Below are 22,467 nucleotides of genomic sequence, written 5' to 3' on the forward strand. Positions count from 1 at the left end.
TTTTCTTTCTGGACTGTTTTGCCCCACAACGCCCTGCATGAAACTCTTTGGATTTTAAATATCATCGCTGTCCAAAGAAAAACAAGTGTATAAAAAATACAAACTTTACAGGAGAGTTTCTTTCAGTGTAAGTCAATGTAAAGAGATTTTATTCCAAGTGAATTTTCAACATTTCTGTTGGTCCAAGCTCCATAAAGACATGGTAAGACGAGCATTTCACAACACACACACACACACACACACACACGCACATTTTCTAGGCCGCTTCTCCCTCAGGGCTGCGGGGGGGCGGGGTGCCGGAGCCTATCCCAGCTGTCATTGGGCGGAAGGATACACTCTGGACAGGTCGCCAGCCCATCGCAGGGGCCTTTCATACCACACCACTCTAAATTACTTGTGTACATTTTAATGATTTAATAATGCGAACATGATGAATCAAATGTGAAAAATCTGTTCAGTTCTCCTTGAATAATTTGATTAATTTCAGGTTTTTTTAAATGTAAAAAGCACGATTTTAACACTGTCCCAAAATGCCTGAAGCTATGCTGCCACACACGATTCGCCATATATAAAAATTACATTTCAAAAAGTAAAACATTATTATAACCAATATTTGCAGTGCATGCACATCATTATTACATTTATACATTTTTTTTAGATTTTACCATCATTAATAATTCATTAATATTCCATATAAAAACTCAGAAGACACGTGCAGGTTCTATATTTGTGCTGCGTACATCATGTGTTGTAGACACGGTGACCCCTGGTTCCTATCACCACCACTGTAAAGGAATCCGAGTCTGTAAGTTTGTCTGCTGTGAATCATTTCTCAGACTCAGTGTTTGTTTGTCAGACCAGGATGAAGACGTGTCAAATAGAGCCATCTTCGAGCATCATTAAAGGGGCATTCAGGCCTAAAACTAGCATTCAATATGTCATTTGTCATGTTATGGAATATTCTGTAGTGCAGCAGAGGCTCCCTCAACCTCTTCAGTTTGGATTTTGTTTTGGGTTTTCATCCATCAATGTTCTTGCACTACAATATCCAGCATGCATTATCCAACCTCATCCAATTATTAAGAACCCCCCACCCATCTGCAACATAGAAATCCTGACTACTAGAACAACCACTGATGTAGAGGCTTGCCAATACAGACGTGACATTAAAACCTCTCCTGAAAATTCACCCCAAACAACCCCTTGTAGTTTTTTAAAGGCTTCTTTAATTATATCATCAGAAAGTTGTTTGACTCGTCTTTAAACTGGAACGTTGTGTTCTACTCCTGTTTACACTAGACATCCTCCTACTAATTGGCTTTAGGTGTTTGAGCCCCACTCATTGCTAAGATGTGTATACAGTCAAGTACATAGCCATGCAATGTCCATAGTTCACTAAATGTCTGCCCTGCTAGATCTGCCATAGACAACTGTAAGTGCTAAAATGTACAAACTTGTTAGTGTTGAATCACCAACCACACAGGTCCGTACTGCCTCTGAAAGCAACATCAGCACAAGAACTGTACATTTTTAGGCTAATGAAATTACTGTGCACAATAGATCACTAGGCACAATGGGAAGCTGGAGTGGTGGAAAACATGCAAGACTGGACTCTAGAGCAGTGGAAACGTGTTCTCTGAAATAATGAATCACAGTTCACTATCTGGCAGTCTGATGGATAAATCTGGGTTTGGTGGATGCCAGGAGAACACTGCCAGCCTGAATGCACCGTGACAACAGTAGAGTTTGGTGGAGGAGGGATAATGGGTCTGGAGCTGTTGTTCAGGGTTTGGGCCCTTTTGTTCCAGTGAAGGGTGATGTTTACTCTACAGCATACAAAGACAGTTTAGACAATGTATATGCTTCCTTCTTCCATCTGGGGACGATCCTTTCCTGTTCCAGTATTACTGAACCCCTCAGCACAAAGCAAGCCCTATAAAGACATAGTTTAATGAGTTTGGTGCGTAAGAACTCCAGTGGCAGAGTCCTGACCTCAACCCCACTGAACACCTTTTGGATGAACTGGAACGTCAATTGCAAGCCAGGTCCAACATCAGTGTTTGACCTCACAAATGCTCTTTTGACTGAATGGGCACAAATTCTCACAGACACGTTCCAAAATCTTACAGAGAGCCTTTCCAGAAGAGTGGAGACTGTTATAGCCGCAAAGGATCTTAACATTAATGCCCATGGTTTTGGAACCTCCCGTTAAGGTTAAAATTAATGTTCTTTAAACATCCTTGTGTTTGATTTGATGTTGTCTTTTCTAAATGACATGGTTGATGATTTGGATACTGATGGTTCACCACTTTGTGAACAACTGTGTGAGCAAATAATCCAACAGTTTAAGAGCAACGTTTCTCAACATGCAGTCGCAAGGAATTTAGGGATTTCTTCATCCCTCAGGCGGCACTGCATTAAAAACCGTCATCATTCTGTAACGGATATTCCCACATGGGCTCAGGAACACTTCAGAAAACCACTGTCAGTGAACTTAGTTCGTTGCTCCATCTACAAGTGCAAGTTAAAACTCTGCCATGCAGAGTGAAGCCACATATCAACACCACCCAGAAACACCGCCAGCTTCTCTGGGCCCAAGCTCATCTGAGATGGACTGACGCAAAGTGGAAAAGTGTCCTGTGGTCTGATGAGTCCACATTTCAAACTGTTTTTGGAAATCATGGATGTCGTGGCCAAAGAGGAAAAGGACTGTCCGGCTTGTTTTCAGCGCAAAGTTCAAATTAGTGTCCTCAGTTCCCAAACGCTTATTGAGTGTTAAAAGGAAAGATGATGTAACACAGTGGTAAACATGCCCCTGTCCCAACTTCTCTGGAACATGTTGCAGGCGTCAAATTCAAAATGAGTGAATATTTGCAAAAAACCATAAAGTTTATCCGTTTGAACATTAAATATCTTGTCTTTGTAGTGTATTCAATTGAATACAGGTTGAAAAGGATTTACAAATCATTGTATTCTGTTTTTATTTATGTTTTACACAACGTACCAACTCTGCCCTGCGATGGACTGGCGACCTGTCCAGGGTTATCCTGCCTTCCGCCCGAAGACTGCTGGGATAGGCTCCAGCTCCCCCCCGCGACCCTGACGGAGAAGCGGCTTAGAAAATGGATGGATGGATGGACAACGTACCAACTTCATTGCAGTTGGGGTTGTATTATTACTATTAACACAATCAATTATTTATACTATAATTAAACCAAAACTTAAAAATTGTGATGTGGAGTACACCTGGGCTCTATTATGTTCAAAAGAAAAAAAACTATGTGGCATATTCAGGAAATATGAAAACACATCAGCTTTAGGATTACTTCACTTGTTTCATTTTGCTGAGGATTCATTGTGGAGGCGAGGCTAGTATCTGTGTATGGTGTGTGAGCTGATACAGAGTGTGAGAAGAAGGGAGGGAGCGACTGTCCACTCTGGTGTTCAGGGAGCTGAACCAAATGAAGCTACTTTATGGGCACAAACTTAGTCTGAGTTGTTCACACTTCGTCTGAGAATCCCCCCATGCTACAATGGTGTAAGAGGTCATCCCACTGGTGGCACAAGGATCTGGTGTTGCTGCAGGTAGGGAGTACCAAGAGGGTCCTGGAGTGGCACACACACAGGCTAGCCAAGGAAATGCAGTAGTTGATAAGGCAGTAAGGCTTTGAATTTATGTTCTCCATGGTGGCCTTTCCCAGTGCCACTACCAACCACTAATGTGAACCCCTCAGCAAACACAGCAACCAGAGTTACCTACAAAACCAGTGCAGCACAGTTAGCTTCAGCACTGAATGGGCCAACGAGCAGGTACTGTTAAGAGTTCTACTATGTTATGGTGATTGGCACAACCTCAAAGCCAGCCTGGGTTTGGTGAGCAAATGTGGCCCAAGCACATTAGAGAGAAGCATCAAAAGAAACAGTGCTAGTGTGGATAGAAGCTGGGTCCTCCTACTGCCGACATAGGGTATGGGGAGTTCATGGCAGCAGCCCCACGATATCTTGGCTTTGGATGCATTCCCACTGGCGCTGATGCTATTAAGGCTCCAGCAACAGTTGCAGCTTGCAAAGCCAACTTGACTGGAAAGGCTTTACAGTGCCAGAAGAAATGGAGGCAATTTTGGGAGAGTAAATTTCTAGCAGCAGCATTTTTGGGAGGCCAAGAAGAAGATCATTGGAGAGATCCAGTCTACCAGAAATTAAGGCATGCATGACTTTCCTTTGTCTGCATCGATGACACAGTGGACAACAGAAAACATAGTGGTTGACAGGGACCAGTGGTTCAAAGACAATCACTCTCATTCAGCAGAGAGAGTCAGTGTTTAATCTATGGCAATGGAAATGCCACTCAAGAAGGACAGTGAATGGATGGGACACTGCTTCGTGGTGAAATGGCTGCCAGACATGGTGTATTGGATGGGCATCAGAACCCAGTACCATGTAGTGTTGCTTTGGGACTGTATGGCTCTGTATTTGGAGGATTGGGAGGTGCACCCTAGTACCCAGGCCCGTCCAGAATGATGCCCCTAGAACCTAATCAACGCTTCCCAGCCACACAGAGAACCCCCTTCAGGATCGCTGGCAGCTTCAGAAGCCTGTCAATGCCCTGGGAGGATCACAACACCCTGATGGCATCAGTGGAGAGCACAGAGGTCAAGCTTGTGAGGACGCCAGGTCAGACTGGGAGCCCTCAAAAAGGAGGCGATGGACTGCTACACATTTCAAAGACTTTATTTGGCGGGAATGATAAGCAGCGGGTCTATGCAGGTGGGGTTATGTGTGAGGTGTGTAAGCTGAGAGGAAAAGGCATGAGCTAAGTCAGGCAGCGATTGTCCCCTCTTGTAATCTGTCAGTTCTAAATGAAGCTGCATTATGGGGGCAAATAGTCTGAGTTGTCTATGCTTGTCTTCTAAGAACCTCCCTCCCAAGCTACAGTGGTGTCAGAAGTGGCAGAAGAAGCTGTGGTGGGGTACCACGTAGGGAGCGCCAAGAGGGTCCTGTAGCGGTGGAGAGCCACAAGGTTGGTGGAGGACGAGAAGACACTACAAAAAAGGCTCTTTACACAAACAAGATAAAGTAAATTGAAAATGAGCGGTAACTTCCAAGTTCTCTTCGCTGCTTCTGAGAACCCTCCCGCCAACGCTACAATATTATTAATATTATCAATGTAATGATTATTTATGATAAATGACCGTTAATATGATTAAATAATTATAAATAATATAATTCTCAACTGCATCATTTGAAAGAGGCGCTGTTAACTGAGTGTGCGCGGACCAAGCTCGGCCCACCCACTGCAGTGTCAAATTTCATTGGTCGGGGCTGCTGTGTGGGCGTGGTCGCGCTGGGCGAGACCCAACCCCTTCTCCGACAAAACACAGCTAACGGCTAGCTGAGTTAGCGCGGCTTTTATCACGCTTTCTCTTCATAACAGGGGATTTCAAGGTCCGGAAAACTGTGAGCAGGTAATCTTTTTAACCGAAAAACCCATTTAAAGTGTGAATTTGTGCCTTTCCGGAGCTGTAAATGTAAATGCCCAGCTGGGTCAGCCGTTAACGCTGCAGTCGTTGCTTGGCGAGCTGGACTCATTTTTCACTTTTTCGCGTTTTTTGGCTGATATAATTGTTTTTCATGTGTTTTATTTGTGTACATTAAGAGCCAAGACGTTCATGAGTGTCTATAAATGGCCAATAACCTCGTTAGGTGTGTTATTCAGACGGAGCTGGGGTCAGCTTCTTGTTCGAATTCTCCCGTTCCACCTTAAATAGTGCAGCAGTTCCATCCTGGCGCCTGAATCGCCAGCAACGAAATCCTGCACGAATTAAGGTGGAACGGGAGAATTCGAACAAGAAGCGGCGAATAGGAGCGCAGCGCCAGCCTCGTGTAATTCGGAGGGTTTTGTCCACACGCAGGCGGCATGCGAGTGGAGGAGAAGCCCATCTGTGCCCGTCTGACTGGGAATATAACGTTACAGGCTTGCCATCTACGCAGCTGCTGGTGCCAGTTGCGTTCACTGTTCTGGTATGAACTGCCTTTCTTGAGTGAAACGAGTGTCCATGAGCTGGACAGGCCGGCTAGGTAGCTCTCCTTCGTCTTTCAGGCTTTGTTTCGTGGCCACACTTGGCACTGGATGTCCAGGAAGGAGGATGTCTTTCCAGTTTTAGTGGTCTGTTTGGCTGGTAGACCTCGTTCACCTTGGTGACCAGAGGATTCAGCAGGATGTGGTCAGTAAAGCAGTGGCTCAGCATGTCTGTAGCCCTGGCCTGGGGTTTGTTCTGCAGTGTTATGCATGTGTAGTGATTTACATGGGGCTGCTGCTCTGCATAATACACCACAGGCCAGGGTTTCTCCAGTCCTGCTGGTGTGTCTTCTCCTGCAGTGCTGTATTATTAGTGTCTTCTGTCTGATTTATGTCATAAGATAATTCCTAAGTCCTTGAGGTTGAAACCAATATTGTGTAATCTGTAGAAAAGCATAGCCATTAGGATGGGACGCTCTGCAGCATCCACGCATGAGCTGTAGGTCCCTATGTTCAGTGCCAAGTGTGGATTAGAGGGGTACAAAGCCCCCAGTGTTGGGTTGTGGATCAGTGGATCTGTTCTCTGGACTGATGGAGCTCCATCTAGTACCTTTGGGATGAGCTGATCCAGAACTGACCATCCAACACCTCGCTAATGCTCAGTCAAATCCTCACAACAATGTTCCAACATCTAACCATCCTGGAAAACTCTGAGTTCTTCAAGGCTTCTTTAGTGGAGAAAAAAAGGTTCTATGAAGAACCACGAACACTTAATTTACCCTTTGGATGATTGACGGCTTCTTTACAATATGTCGTAGATGCTTCTGCATAGAACCTTTTTGAAAAGAGTTCTGTGTAGCAGCCAAAAGGGTTGACCGTGGCACGCTTGTAACAGTGGAGGAACCCTTCTCAAAAAGGTTCTATAAAGAGCACATTCTCCAACAATCTGAGGAACCCTTTGGTGATGCAGAGAAGCATTTAATCAAAGGATTCTTTGAGTGTCCATGGTTTGTCGTAGAAGCCTTTTCTCTGCCGAAGAACCCTTGAGGAACCATCTCTTTTTGAGAGTGATTGAGAACGTATGTGCAAACGATTTCAGAGTGTTCCTGGTGCAGACAGAAGAGGAACAGTGTCCTGAGTGAATGTGCGCTGAGATTCATGGGCGTTCTTTCAGTGGCTTGGCTTCAGCTCAAGATGCAGTCACACTGTAAAAGCACCGATTTGCTAACATTTGATTTTGCCGTCATAGAGCCTGGCGTGTCTGGATGACCTCGTCCACGTCGTAGATATTGGTGGAGAAAGTGCTGTTCAGAAAGTCTGGGATACTGTAAATTATAGGAATTCACCAGCAGGGAAAGTCTGTGCTGACATAAAGGGCCTGATTTGCCAATACGGGTATTTAAAATCTATTTTAAAATAAACATGATTCACCACATCAGCTCTTTCCCAAGGCCTTGGTGAGGGTAAGATGAGCGTGTTTGAGCAGGGAGTCATTCTAAAGTATACAGTGCTGGGGGACTGTGGAGGAAATCACTGTTGTGCATTACCATTTGGCCCGGGTGTTACTTCTCAGTGAGGGTGGTGGTGTCAGCCTCGAGCTATCGGCTCACGGAGCGCTGACCGTCTGGTATTTATTGCGCGCTAAGGTGGTTATGTTCTCCTTCACAGGCTCCGTGTCTGTGTGTACTTTTGTGTGTTGTTTTTATACATTAGTGGAGCGAGAAACAAACTTCTGGAAACGAAGAGTGAGGCTTTCTGAGCAAGACGTAGTCGCCGGATTACAGTAAGATCACAGCAAGCACTCAGTAGCAGGTTAATGAGGCTCTGACACAACAATTTAGCCTGTCCACCTTATTGCCTTTTGCGTGGAAATTTAAGGGTAATTGACCACCACATTCCAGTGCTGGAATATTTAAGTTTAATTTACTAAACACACCTGGAAGCTAATTTGAACGGTTTGGCTGCAGCACCGAATTCTCGTATAGTATTTTATTATTCATCCGGAAATTCCTGCTGTGTTCACTCCCAGCTTACTTCATGAGATTTTACTGAGAAATGATCCAATTGAGACGAACGCAACGTTAATTTTGTCATGGAAATGTCAGATTTACCAAAAGGAGGGAACCATTTAGACCGAAGATAAAAAAAAAAGTGCCATACAAAAGTAGTTCTCGCATGTAAACAACACGCAGATGGAATTAACTAAATAGGTTTAGAACAAGTCAGATTACTTGTGGATATATAGGACTGCTTTAAAAGAAATTATCTGAAAATTATATTTTCAGATTTTTTTTTTTGTTTTTTTCTGAAAATCTGATTTTGATTAATATGAATATAACAGATGAAACAAAAGCGTGGTTAAAGATTTCAGATATTGTTTGGATAGGCAGTGTGGCAAAGTGGCCTGAGACCAGTTTCACTCTTTGGGCATAAAAGGGTAAAAAGGTTGAGTGAAAAAGTTTAAGTGTGAACTGAAGCTGTAGTTGAAATCCAGTAATCGGGTTTGTGCTTTACAGCCAGCCGATAAACATGCAGAAGTAGACGTTATGTAAATGTAAAGCATAAACTTCGTCCCGCGGCTTTAAAAAAATTAAAAATTGCGCCTCTTTACCGGAAAATATGTATGTGCATCATCTAGAAGATCAACAATCATTAAATCCCTAATTTCATCGAGAATGTATTTGGTTGCTGTGTCGCTCTAAAAGGGTTTTGTTACATGTTGCAGCGACCTGAGAAATCCGAGTTCACGTGCTGAGAAATCTGATTACTGAGCTAAAAATCCAGCCTAAATCAGATTTCTGCATTGGAGTGTGGTGTTTACATGACCGTTTGAATAATCAGATAACTGCAGAGATCCGATTATGATCAGATTGAGTGCATGTCAACACACTCACTGTTGCTTCTGGTGATGGCATAGAGACAACGAAGATGTTGGTTGGCCTGGCTGTGTCTCCACAGCTGTAACTTCAGCAGGATTAGTTGCCTTCTGCACTATTGCACGTGTTGCTAGCTTTTGGAAAAGCAGCTACATTACTAACCTGCGAGCAATGTGTGAAAGTTCTGAAAGAGACTGTGAAACTCTGTGTGTCTCTCTTGCTTTTGGAAAGGTGGAAAGCTACCTGCCTAGAGTCACCGCTTGACCACCTTTTGATTTTATAGACAAAAAATGCCCCCCCCCCTTTTTTTTATTTGCACTTGAAGATGTTCTGCTACCTTGTTAGTTTTAGTCGCGGCACATACAGCTTGACTGAATTAACAGGAGAAGTTGTGCAGTAATTTTCATGTGTTCTTGCCATGTTTGGTGTGCAGCATTGAGGATAACCACCAAACCACACAGTGTTTCTGTGGCACTTTTTTAATGTTGTGTTTTCAGCTTTTATAAGTGAAAGACGTCACTGGACCGTCATGATTCAGAAATTACAAACACATACTGAGGGTGTCATGTTGTGTGGTGGCTCATGTGAGTGCGTACATCCCAGTGAAATACTGCAAAAAAAAGGTTGAATTACCCAAAGCCTGAATGTTGCCTGTATAGGTATGCTAGTAATGCAATGGGCTTTGATCTTGAGTGTTTCATGTTGATGTGTTTTTGTTGTAGCACAGTTCACCAAATCGCTCTCCCCTCATTTGCATACGTAGCATTACTTTTTTTTTTTTTAAGAAGTGGCCTGACTGCAGCCTGGGAGGACAGCTAGAAAGCATTACGGCCCAGAGACCTTGAGAGAGGATGACTGCTACCGGCAAATCTCCTTCGTTATAGCTAAATTTTCAGTGTCTCCCCGTGCATCACACTAAAACAACTGCTTGTGTTTTGGTCATTCTGCCAATCAGATTATTATTATTCTTATTATAAGTTACATTTATATAGCGCCTTTCACAAACCCAAGGTCGCTTCACATAGCAGGGGGGAAATAAACAGCTAAGCTGTGGAGGAGGAAGAAAAACGCTCATTAACGAGTAAATTCTCTGTCAGATTTGAAGGAGGAGAAAGAAGAGCTGACCCAGAGGGACTGAGGAAGAGTGTTCCCGAGTTTGGGGGTCATGGCACTGCAGGACCTCCCACCCACAGTGGCAAGTCTGGTGCTGGGAAAGTAAGTTATTAGGGGAAGACCTGAGAGAGCGAGAGGGAGTGTAAGAGGCCAGCAGTTCTCTGAGGTGGGGGAGGAAGGTTATGCAGGGCTTTGAAAGCGAGTAGTAAAATTTTAAACGTTATACGAGACGGGACCGGTAGCCAGTGTAGCTGAGAGAGAACGGAGGTGATGTGAGCTGAACGCTTGGTGTGGGTGAGAATTCCAGCTGCAGAGCTCTGAATGTCCTGTAGCTTTTGTATAGACTTTACAGGGAGACCAACGAAGAGGGAGTTACAGTAGTCAATTCAGGACACAATGAAGGCATGAACCAGAGTTTTTGCATCATTATCAGTCAGGAATATCAGTCAGGAACGGGCGAAGACGAGCAATGCTGTCTTGGTGAGGAACTTGATGTGCAGGTCAAAATGAAGGGATGGCCCTTTCCGTTCTGCCAGTCAGATGGCCCTTTGAGAGACGGTTTAAAAGCACACATCTTCTTCTTCAGATAGGTCAAATAGTCAGAATTACAAAAAAATCCACATAATTCAGTTTTTGAGATTTGAACAAATTCTTTTAGAGTGGTTTGATGTAAAATGGTTCACTGTGGAAAAACTTGGACTCGGATTTCTTTAGGAACCAAGGCCTACAACATAAAATTTTTTTTTATTAGTTTTCAGATGTAACGTTGATGATGATGGAATGAAAATCTGAAGGTTTGTTGTTGTTGTTGTTGTTGTTGTTGTTTTTGAGGCCTGTTTTACCTTAAAACTGCCATCATGTTCGATTCTGACTACTAAAGAAACACATTTAGATGATTGTGTATAAAATCTGAGAGAGTATGGTTGAGCAGCCAGTGCTGATGGGATATAGAGGTGAAATTCAACCTGTTCCGCCATGTTTAGACCTGTGGCCTGAGTGGCTAACTCGACGTTGGCTTAGTGAGCAGGTTTCAGACCCGAGCAGTACAGGTTTGATTCTGGCTGCTGCTGCTGAGAGAGTAAAAGTGGAGAGATTCAGAGTGAAAGCTGAAATCGAACACATTGTATGGTGAGTGTAGCTCTTAGCCACTGCTGAGCCACTGACTGTGGCCAGAAACTTTTACTGATGCTCCTGTCCTCCCCTCTCCCTCCGTACTACTCCGTCCCTACCCCAGATAAACACAGAGGGATCGAGGAGAGGAAAGAAGCAGGAGGAATCGACTTGAAACCTGACTTGACTTGAAATGAGCAGAAACTGGGGAAGTGGGACAGCTGATTCCTTCCAGTGTCTTTAAAACTGATGTTCAGTCTTGATGAACTGAGCCTATCACATCGTTGAATACATGGCCTTGGATTTGCGCAGCGAAGTCACTGTAAAAGACTTCCTGAGAAGAATACGCTCATGTATCCCCCGCTTGAAGCTGTTTCGGCAGCTGTTTGAAGCAGCTTCTCTCGTTTCCTCTGGTATTTGGAAAGAAGGAAGGATGGCATCATGAAAACAGTTTCTGGGTCATGGCGGAGAGGAGGAGGAGGAGGATCCGCGGGGACAAAAATGAGCTACTTTTAGGGTTTCTGAATGCAGCCACTGTCATGCTTAGTTTTCCTGAGGTTTCGCCTGCCTTTTGATTTATCCCTTCTTTCTGTCAGCGCCATCTTTCGAGATCCAATCATTGACCCCGCCTGAAATATAAATAGATGGAATGTGTGTATTTGGCCATTCAGATGTGGAAAAGAAATCTGACGTAATTTTTACATAGCAAAATAATTTTTTAAACAGCAGCATCATTTCTAAAAAGTAACTCCACCCTCTGACCTTTTTTATTCATTAACGGTTGAAATGCACTGCGCTGTAATAATAATAATAATAATAATAATAGTAGTAATAATAATAACAATAATAATAATATAAATATACACCAACCTTTCTTGAAATGTTAACACCTCTTTCCAAACTGTAAAAATATCATTTTTATTGTGGTCAGTTCTGCCTCTGCGGCGCCCCCTCTGGTTCAACTCTGCTATATAAAATATGACGACACGTCACAGTGTGCAAATCAGTCAAACAACATTAGCATCCCCTGATGATGCCCCACCCGTGCCTTGGTCATAAATAGGAAACCATACGGGTCTAGAACATCAGCGTCGTTCTGGATTTCGTTCCATAATTATCGTCTCATCGCCGTAAGTGACTTATTTAGTGTTCTAGTTTGTTATTAGTGGTAATTCTTGGTTATTATATTTGTTGGTGTTGTGGTTTTAAGCCTTTTAGCCTTAACTAGCCTCATATTGATAACGTTCAATGTGTGATTAGGTAATCTGACTGATTAAGTGAGATTGTTGCAAGTCTCCATAAAGCTGCTGAGCTCATTTACAAAGCTGCTGTTTGATTCTGTCACTCACCATATTTTCTGGTGGCTAACGTTAGCTATTAAAAACACAGAGGCACAGCCCATCTGGTTACCCTCGCAGCCCAACCTCCAAACCAGAGCATCACTACTTTGCCCCATTTGTCCCATTTTTGAGCATTTTTTAAAGTTAAAAATAGTGGGGTGTATTTACTCTTTAAATACTGTGGTATTTTATTACTGTTATGGTGCCCAACTATGATTCATATGTTTCTCCATAATAAGGCATTACAATAAACTCTGACTTCATTTATATCATTGTCGTTCATTTACTTATGTAGAAATTTTGAAAAATGTGTGGAATTCCCCAATAAAAGTGTCGGGAATTGAAATGGATTAAGAATTGCCATAGCAGTAACCAGATTAGATTCTGTTGGTGGGTCATGTTGGAACAGGAAGGGGCCGTCCCCAAACTGTTCCCACAAAGTTGGCAGCATGAAATTGTCCAAATCTCTTGGTGCTGAAACTGAGTTCCTTTGACTGGAACTAAGGGGCCGAGCCCAACTCCTGAAAAACAACCCCACACCATGATCCCCCCTCCACCAAACTTTACACTCGGCACAATGCAGTCAGACAAGTACCGTCTCCTGGCAACCGCCAAACCCAGACTCGTTTATCAGATTTCCAGATGGAGAAGCGTGATTGGTCACTCCAGAGAACACGTCTCCACTGCTCCCTTGGTGATGTAAGGCTTGGATGCAGCTGCTCCGCCATGGAAACCCATTCCATGAAGCTCTCTACGCTGTTCTTGAGCTGATCTGAAGGCCACATGAAGTTCGGAGGTCTGATTGACTCTGCAGAAAGTTGGTGACCTCTGCGCACTATCCCCCTCAGCATCCGCTGACCCCGCTCTGTCATTTTACGTGGCCGACCACTTCGTGGCTGAGTTGCTGTCGTTCCCAATCACTTCCACTTTGTTATAATCCCACTGACAGTCGACTGTGGAATATTTAGTAGTGAGGAAGTTTCACGACTGGACTTGTTGCACAGGTGGCGTCCGATCACGGCACCACGCTGGAATTCACTGAGCTCCTGAGAGCGACCCATTCTTTCACTAATGTCTGTAGAAGCAGTCTGCAGGCCTAGGGGCTCGGCTTTATACACCTGTGGCCATGGAAGTGACTGGAACACCTGAATTCAATTTTTGTATGGGTGAGTGAAAACTTTTGAAAATACAGCATACATGACAGTAAATAGGATGTTAAAGATACTTTACCATTCTGATGCACAATTGGATGTCGGTGTTAAACCACTACTCTGTAGTGGTGGACCACGTGGCCAAAATATGATCTCACGATACTTTGTGACGTTTGCACCCTACACATTCATATTTAGCTTTTTTTTGAGGTTTGTAATGAAGAGGTTTAAGTCTGTGCTGCAAAAATGGTATCTTATCAAGTAAAAGTATCTTAAATCTAGTCTATATATCCAATATTTCTCTTGTTAAGATTGTTGTATGCTTTAAGATTTAACTTCCAATTCCAATGAAGTTGTGACGTTGTGTAAAACATAAATTAAAACAGAATACGATGATTTGCAAATCCTTTTCAACCTATATTCAGTTGAACACGCTACAAAGACAAGATATTTAATGTTCAAACAGATCAACTTTATTGGTTTTTGCAACACGTTCCAAAGAAGTTGGGACAGGGACAACAAAAGACTGGGAAAATTCAGGAATGCTCAAAAAGCCCACAGGTGAACAGGTTAATTGGAAACAGGTGAGTGTCATGATTGGGTATAAAGGGAGCATCCCTGAAAGGCTCAGTCGTTCACAAGCAAGGACGTGCGAGGGTCACCACTTTGTGAACAACTGCGTGATCAAATAGTCCAACAGTTTAAGAACGTTTCTCAACGTGAAATTACAAGGAATTTAGGGATTTCATCATCTACAGTCCATAATATCATCAGAAGATTCAGAGAATCTGGAGAAAACCAGAACACTGAATGCCCAGAACAGAAAACCAACATTGAACGCCCGTGACCTTCAATCCCTCAGACGGCACTGCATTAAAAACCCGACATCATTCTGTAATGGATATTCCCACATGGGCTCAGGAACACTTCAGAAAACCACTGTCAGTGAACACAGTTCGTCGCTCCATCTACAAGTGCAAGTTAAAACTCTGCCATGCAAAGTGAAGCCACATATCAACACCACCCAGAAACGCTGCCGGCTTCTCTGGGCCCAAGCTCATCTGAGATGGACTGACGCAGAGTGGAAAAGTGTCCTGTGGTCTGACGAGTCCACATTTCACACTGTTTTTGGAAATCATGGACGTCATGTCCTCTGGGCCAAAGAGGAAAAGGACTGTCCGGATTGTTATCAGCGCAAAATTCAAAAGCCAGCATCTCTGATGGTGGAGGGGGGGGGTGTTAGTGCCCATGGCAGGGGTAACTTGCACATCTGTGAAGGCCCCATTAATGCTGAAAGGTACATACAGGTTTTGGAGCAACATCTGCTGCCATCCAAGCAGCGTCTTTTTCAGGGACGTCCTGCTTATTTCAGCAAGACGATGCCGAGCCACATTCTGCACATGTTACAACAGCGTGGCTTCGTAGTAAAAGAGTGCGGGTACTAGACTGGCCTGCCTGGAAAGGAAAGGAAAGGTGATGTAACACAGTGGTAAACACGCCCCTGTCCCAACTTCTTTGGAACATGTTGCAGGCATCAAATTCAAAATGAATGAATATTTTCAAAAAACAAAGTTTATCTGTTTGAACATTAAGTATCTTGTCTTTGTAGTGTATTCAATTGAATAGAGGTTAAACGATTTCCAAATCATTGTGTTTTGTTTTGTCCCAACTTCGTTGGAATTGGGGTTGTATTTCCAAACATTTTTTTACTTGTTTTAAATGATTTTATTAAGTGAAAGTATCTCACTGCTGACAGGTCGTTTTGTTGTTTTAAGAAATGAGCTTGAAACCAGTAGAAGTACCTGCCAGTATTGTGCGATAATTTTACTTAATAAACTTTCCTAAAACAAGTAAAAATGTCTAGAGATAAGCTAGATGAGCTCATACGTGCACACCCGTCTCAAAATAAGATATATTGACTCGATTCAAGGTCATTTCTCTAAGCAAGGTACAACTTCTTTTTTTTTTTCTTCAGTGTAAAAATCAGAAGCATCGAAATATAAAACTATGAATGTGAAACTTTATTCAAAGTTTCGCCCACTGTGCTAAACTAGATCTAAGTAAGCTGAACTAATTATATCATTGTCATGATGCATGCAGTGCTGGGTTCTTGCTCAGAAAAGCAAACTTTGGCATGTCGTCATGTTGCCCACCCTTACTCCTCTGGATATTCAGAGCACTGACCGGTGCAATAAAATGCATACCAGTGGGGGTTTGTGGAAAATATGCGGTTTAAGCTCAATAATATGCATTCAGAACTATACAAAAATACAGTAATATCGTTTAACCAGTTTTGGGAGGATCCTGTGCTTCGCCGGTGAATGGCGCAGCTTTTTCACGGTCTGCCGCAGCGGCCCAAGTTTGCTGTCTGTTGGCCGGCCGCCGTGGCGATGGTCCTGACTCCGGCTTCTCCAATCTGTGCTTAGCTCACGTTTTTTTGCAGTGATGTGGCACTTTGCTGTACATCAGCTTATGCTTTATTACGCTCGCTTTGCCAAAGCCGTTTGCAGACTCGTCCAGCTGGATTAGCCGAGGCCCCTTCCACAGTTTATTGCTGTTTAGGAGGTTAATAACGTAGTGCTTTTTTGGCATTTGATGTTTATGGCTTTTCCCTGCCTGGCCTCGCTGAGCTGAGCTGGGCTGAACTGACCGCTCACAGGGCTGGAGCTGCTCTGCTGCTGGCCAGCGATTATTGGATGCTTACAGGAGAATTTCCACTCTAAGCAGTTTATCTAGAACTGTCCTTTCGCCCCAAATGAATCAGGCTGGGAGTGATTACTCTGCACTCGCTTGTCAGTGGGATTCGCAGATGCAGCAGAGCAGGCCAGCCTGTCCCTGTCTGTCTGAGCTCTCGTCAGGAAAGCACGTCAAATCAGATCATTAGGCTAACTTTACTAATTTCTCTCTCTCTCTGTCTCTCTCTGTCTCTCTCTCGCTTTCGCTCTCTGTCATTCTTTTTGTCTCTCTCTCTCTCTCTCTCTCTCTCTCTCTCTCTCTCTCTCTCTCTCTCTCTCTCTCTCTCTCTCTCTCTCTCTCTCTCTCTCTCTCTCTCTCTCTGTCATTCTTTTTGTCTCTCTCTTTTTCTCTCTGTCTCTCACTCTGTCATTCTTTTTGTCTCTCTCTTTTTCTCTCTCTCTCGCTCGCTCGCCCTCTCGCTCTGTCATTCTTTTTGTGTCTCTCTCTCTCTCTCTCTCTCTCTCTCTCTCTCTCTCTCTCTCGGTCTGTCATTCTTTTTGTGTCTGTCTGTCTCTTGTCTCTTGTGTCTCTCTCTCTCTCTCTCTCTCTCTCTCTCTCTCTCTCTCTCGGTCTGTCATTCTTTTTGTGTCTGTCTGTCTCTTGTCTCTTGTGTCTCTCTCGCTCTCGCTCTCGCTCTCTCTCGCTCGCTCGCTCGCCCGCCCTCTCGCTCTGTCATTCTTTTTGTGTCTGTCTGTCTCTTGTCTCTCTGTCTCTTGTCTCTCTCTCTCTCTCTCTCTCTCTCTCTCTCTCTCTCTCTCTCTCTCTGTCTGTCTGTCTGTCTGTCTGTCTGTCTGTCTGTCTGTCTGTCTGTCTGTCTGTCTCTCTGTCTCTCTGTCTCTCTGTCTCTCTGTCTCTCTGTCTCTGTCTCTGTCTCTCTCTCTCTCTCTCTCTCTCTCTCTCTCTCTCTCTCTGTCTCTCTCTCTCTCTCTCTCTCTCTCTCTCTCTCTCTCTCTCTCTCTCTCTCTCTCTCTCTCTCTCTCTCTCTCTCTGCAGACTATGGGCTGTGGAGGAATCTTGTGATAGAGAATGATCTCATTCCAGTCCACAGTTTGAGGTAAGTGTTTGTTGATTTTCTGTTTTATTCTCTTGTGTATTGTTTTTCTGTGTCCTCTGTTAAATTAAATAACAAAAGCCTGGAAGTGGGTGATATGATGATATTTGATCCTGATCATGTTATCATGATAAACAGTATACGTTTCTGAGAGTTGTGGATTTTGTCTGTGCTGAACTGAACTGCATGTTTCACCGAGTGTGGTGTTAGTCCTGTGTAACTAGATAAAATCACTCTTGAGGGCTGATTTTAAATGTGGTAATACTAGTTTACTGTGTCTGTGTCAAAACATTGCGATGTCATTTTTGTCTTTAAATATTGTGGTATTATATTTCTGCCGTATTGCCATCCCTTCCTGGGCCCATCTTCGTGAAGCGTGTCAGAGTAGCATTGCTGATCAAGGATCTGTTTCTGTGGGTAATGTAGTAGTAAATAAGAGGGAATAATGATCCTCAATCAGCATTCCTACTCTTGAGATTTGTGGGCTGTTTGAAGGATCCCAGGTTTATGTTGGCAGAAGTGATCATTTCATACCGACATTGTAAAAGAGAAGATTTCTTAACTTGCTTAAGACAAACTGGCAATTAGCATAGAAACTCGTAGACATGTAGAAGAGACCGTGTGTATGTAGTGGACATTAGTGGAGAAAATGCTGTTCAGAAAAGTCGTTCTGAAGTGTAGGTTAGGGAAAATTATAGGAATGCACCAGCATGGAAATTCAGCAGTGATATTTTTGTGTCTTAATCATTGCTTATATTTCCTAATATAGGTTTTTGACATTTCTCATACTTGAAAATAATTATGATGGATGATAATAATTGTCTTGAAAATGATTATGACCTTGTTTCTTTGCACAGTTGAAATATGAGCTATTCTGATTTTGCCTTCCATAAATGTACCTTTTTATTGATTTTTGCACTGCCGAAATGTGACGCAGGATTTTGTCCTCAGGCTCAGTGCCTTCTATTCTGGTCTTATTAGATCTTGGTGCAGCTTTTGATACCATTTTAATCACATTTTAATCCCAGCGTCTTGAATCAACGTTGGCCTCTTGGGCACAGTTCAGAATAGTTTAAATCATATTTAGGTAATGGGCAGTTTGTGGATACAATGGGGAAACAATTCATCAAAGAGATTTGGCTTTTGAGTCCCTCAAGGTTCAGTTTTAGGGCCTTTGCTTTTCTCTTTGTACATGCTACCTCTAGGTGATGTCATTAGGAAACATAATGTGAATTTTCATATTTCTTCTATTGAGACCTAGTTATACGTTTCCATTCCTTCTGATGGTCAAGACTCAGTCGACAGACTAACTAGCTGTGTTTTACGTATTTCTCAGTGGATGTTGCAAAATGTTCTACAGTTAAATCATAAAAAAATGGAAATGCTGATTGTTGGCACTGAAACTCCGAGAAGGCTGTTTTATGAGAAATGTGGTTCTTTAGCTTCATATACCAAACCTGAAGTAGGAAACCTGGGTGGGATCTGAATATTTGTAATTTCTTGTATTTCCATTACTTTATCATCTCTCTAAAGAGCACTTTGAGAGGCCACCAGCATGAGAAGTGCTATATAAATAGAAATTGTTGTTGTTGTTGTTGTTGTTGTTGTTGTTGTTGTTATATTTGCCAGTTATACATTTGGATAAGAGTTGCCACACTTGACATTTTCTATTCTTTAATTCGTTATCTTACAGCTGTTGATTTGAGGACCAACTCAGTCCAGCATGGAGGCCTCCACCATTCTGCCTGTACTGAAGAAGAAGCTGGCGTTTTTGTCAGGTGAGGAATTGTGTCAGAAGGTAGCTACTGTTGCTGTGACCTGACTGCATAGTGAACATGCACTTTAACTGTTTGGTGAGTATATAGAACATGGGGAAATTCTGAAATGCCAAGGCTGGGTCTGTTTAAAATGGTGTGGTCTTGGTGTTGATGGACCATTACTGTCCCAAAATGTAATGTGAAGTGGAATAAAAATAAATAAATAAATAAACAGAGTAGGCGTGTATTTATTCACTTAGCGCCTTCAGAGAAAAACGCTGTTCTAGTTCAGTTCAGTCTGTGTAAATCCATTCAGTGCTAGATAAAAGGCACAAACAGTTTGTAGATCAGCTGTTTTGCTCCGAGATGTTTGATGAATGTGGGCTTTTGCTTGCTTGTTTGTCTGTTTGTGTTTATTACGCTTCCTACCATTTGGTGGTTGTTCTAAAGTAGCCCACCGGGGCCTGTCTCATAAAGTATGTTCAGCTTAAACAGAATCCCGGACTAAGTTTCAGCTTCGCGAAGCATCACTAATGAAGCTGCAGTTAACTCGTTTATGGAGCCGGTTAACAGCTTCGTCTCTTAACTGAGGTTTAGATGTGCAGATACTACGAGCAGCCAGGTACGTGAAACGTGAGGAGTTAAGTGGCTTGTTTTTCAAAGAAGGAAACAGAAATCATACTTTCTAAGTATAGAAGGATGGAGAGGAGTGTTTTCAGACGTTTAAGCTCGTGTGATTTCCACACAGATTGAATGCAGTTTCCAGTTTTCATGACTGACATCCAGTGAGCACAGCAGGGGCTCCATGTTCCAGCCAATGAGTATATAAGCCGATCAGCCAGAACATTAAAACACCTTGTTTCTACACTCACTGTCCATCTTATCAGCTCCGCTTACTGTATAGCTGCACTTTGTAGTTCTACAGTTACAGACTGGAGTCCATCTGTTTCTCTGATACTCTGTTACCCTGTTCTTCAGTGGTCAGGACCCCCATGGACCCTCACAGAGCAGGTACTATTTGGGTGGTGGATCATTCTCAGCACTGCAGTAACACTGACGTGATGGTGGTATGTTAGTGTGTCTGAGTGGATCAGACACAGCAGTGCTGCTGGAGTATCTAAACACCTCAGTGTCACTGCTGGACTGAGAAACGTCCACCAACCAAAAATATCTAGCCAACAGCGTCCTGTGGGCAGCGTCCTGTGACCACTGATGAAGGACTAGAGGATGACCAACACAAACTGTGCAGCAGCAGATGAGCTGTCGTCTCTGACTTTACATCTACAAGGTGGACTGACGAGGTAGGAGTGTCTAATAGAGTGGACAGTGAGTGGACACTCCAGCAGCACTGCTGCGTCTGATCAGACTCCTTGTGCTTTGGTGAGATATTCATCATGGTCGGAAGCTGGAAGTAGCTTATCTAGAGAGCGATCATTGCAACCAGTCATGTAGAAGCTGTATTTGAACAGGAGGACTACATTCGCTGTATTGCAGCAACAGCGCATGAGCAGCTGCGGTTCGGTCTGCACCATTGTGAGGTGTGAAGGGTGAAACTGTGAAAATGCACTGAGTGCTTATACATACACTCAATAATCTGATCATAATCAGATTTCTACAGTTGTCTGATTATTCAAATGGTGATCTAAACGCCATACTCCAGTCAAGAAGTCTGATAAAGAGGCTGCATTTTAGTTTCTCAGTGCATGTAAACTCGTACTCCAACTTCTATGCGCGAGGCCAGACGGTGGACGTCCACAGACGCAGCAAAACACTTTTGGAGAGGTGCTGAAACCAAACACGAAATGAAGGATTTAAATGTTCTTCATCTTCTAGATGACGTTTGTTCATATTTTCCAGTAAAGTGGCGCAACGTTTTTTAAAAAGCTGTGGCATGAAGTTTGAGTTTTACGTTAGGTTTATGTCACGGCGTCTTCTGTGAGTTCATTGGCTGGTTCCAAAGCAGAAATCTGGTTACTGTCTGACTCATGTAGACCAAGATTCTCTCCATTTATCAGTTACTCAAGTGAATGTAAACGTGTTGATCAGGTTACTCACAAATCTGATTTTCTCTGGTTATCGGATTATTGAGTGCACTCATTCATTTATTGTCCATGTTAAGGTTTTCTTTGATGTTACTGATATTAATCAACAAACAGTAAAAGGCAAGTTTGTCTGTCTGCTTAGCTTGTTGTCTTTTGTGTTAGTGTTAAGTATGAAAACGGAAGATGGTTTTGCTGTTTTACTCCAGATCTGATAATTCCTTAACTAACAATTCTGTAGTTAATATGTAATTAAATGCCACAGTTTTTTAACCGTTCCATTTAAGTCTGTTATCTGCTTGACTTATTATCCTGTCAAACCTGTCCATCAGAGCTCATGGAAAGCATGGTGAAGGGTGTGAGGGATGCAGTGAGTCAGTTGAGTGAGATTGCCAGTGTGTCCCAATTCAGGGGCTGCATCCTTCAAAGGACGTGGTCTGCGAAGGCGTGTCCTTCGTGGGCTGCTTAGACCAACGAAGGCTGAACCAAAGTGAAACGGTCTGCCTTATGGCGGATTTCCTGTTAGTTTTCCAGCACCACTGTTCCCACCTTTACCGCCGCATCTTGTTAATTTATTTTAAAGTTCTTTAAAGATGGGACCAAAAACTTTCGATTTTCTAAGAGCTGGAGATGCTTCACCACCGGCTACTGATGAGTGTGGTTTATTTATTTTTTACATTTGTGTCGTGAGCTACTGTCCTCCGCCGGCACGCAACGAACCTCGGGATATGTTCACTGGCGAGGGATGCACCCGTTGCCATGGAAAAGGACACATTTCTCGCCTGTGTACGAAGGAGCCTTCGAATTGGGACAGTGTGGTCGTGCCGCTGTGACGCAGTCCGGCTTCAAATGCAGCCTCTGGAGGATGCAGCCCCCGAATTGGGCCACAGTTTATGATGGGGGAAAATAAAACAGGAGCACTTTGAAGCTTAACTGAACATTAACTCTCAATGACTTTCTCGTTTTACAGCTTAACGGAGAATTCAGCCAATTTGCCTTTTTTTACGTAAATAAATTCTAAAGAAACAGTCATTCTGAGTGGTTTGGTTGGTGAAATGCTCTATTCTAGAAAAACGCAGCAAGTCAGAATTGGTTGCAGTGGTGGTAATGGGAACCCGGCGTCTGAAGAGCTTAATGCTGCTAAGAGCTCCCTCACACAAACGTTTCTATACGTTAAAGGTGGAGAAGTGCATGCAGGGTGTTTTCTAGGCAAAATAGTCTTCAAAGAAAACAAAGTATTTCATATTTTCCACGATTTTACCAGATTACATACAG

General features: G+C 43.2%; 1 protein-coding gene across 3 annotated transcripts in view; it reads left to right on the forward strand.

Annotated features, from left to right (window-relative positions):
- The first annotated feature begins 5,339 nt into the window (after window positions 1-5,339).
- sestd1 (SEC14 and spectrin domains 1) overlaps window positions 5,340-22,467 on the forward strand; it is a 93,443-nt gene continuing 76,315 nt past the window's right edge. For 2 of the 3 annotated variants that reach the window (XM_017710605.2, XM_017710607.2), the window contains exons 1-3: window positions 5,340-5,465; window positions 17,339-17,399; window positions 19,090-19,174. In XM_017710605.2, the coding sequence (XP_017566094.2) occupies window positions 19,120-19,174 (55 nt within the window). In that variant the 5' untranslated portion in view covers window positions 5,340-5,465; window positions 17,339-17,399; window positions 19,090-19,119. Of the gene's footprint in view, window positions 5,466-5,999; window positions 6,022-17,338; window positions 17,400-19,089; window positions 19,175-22,467 lie in introns of those variants that run through there. The other variant, XM_017710606.2, reaches the window with a different exon arrangement.

The sequence above is a fragment of the Pygocentrus nattereri genome, chromosome 6 (genome assembly GCF_015220715.1).
Source record: "Pygocentrus nattereri isolate fPygNat1 chromosome 6, fPygNat1.pri, whole genome shotgun sequence".
NCBI lineage: Eukaryota > Metazoa > Chordata > Actinopteri > Characiformes > Serrasalmidae > Pygocentrus > Pygocentrus nattereri.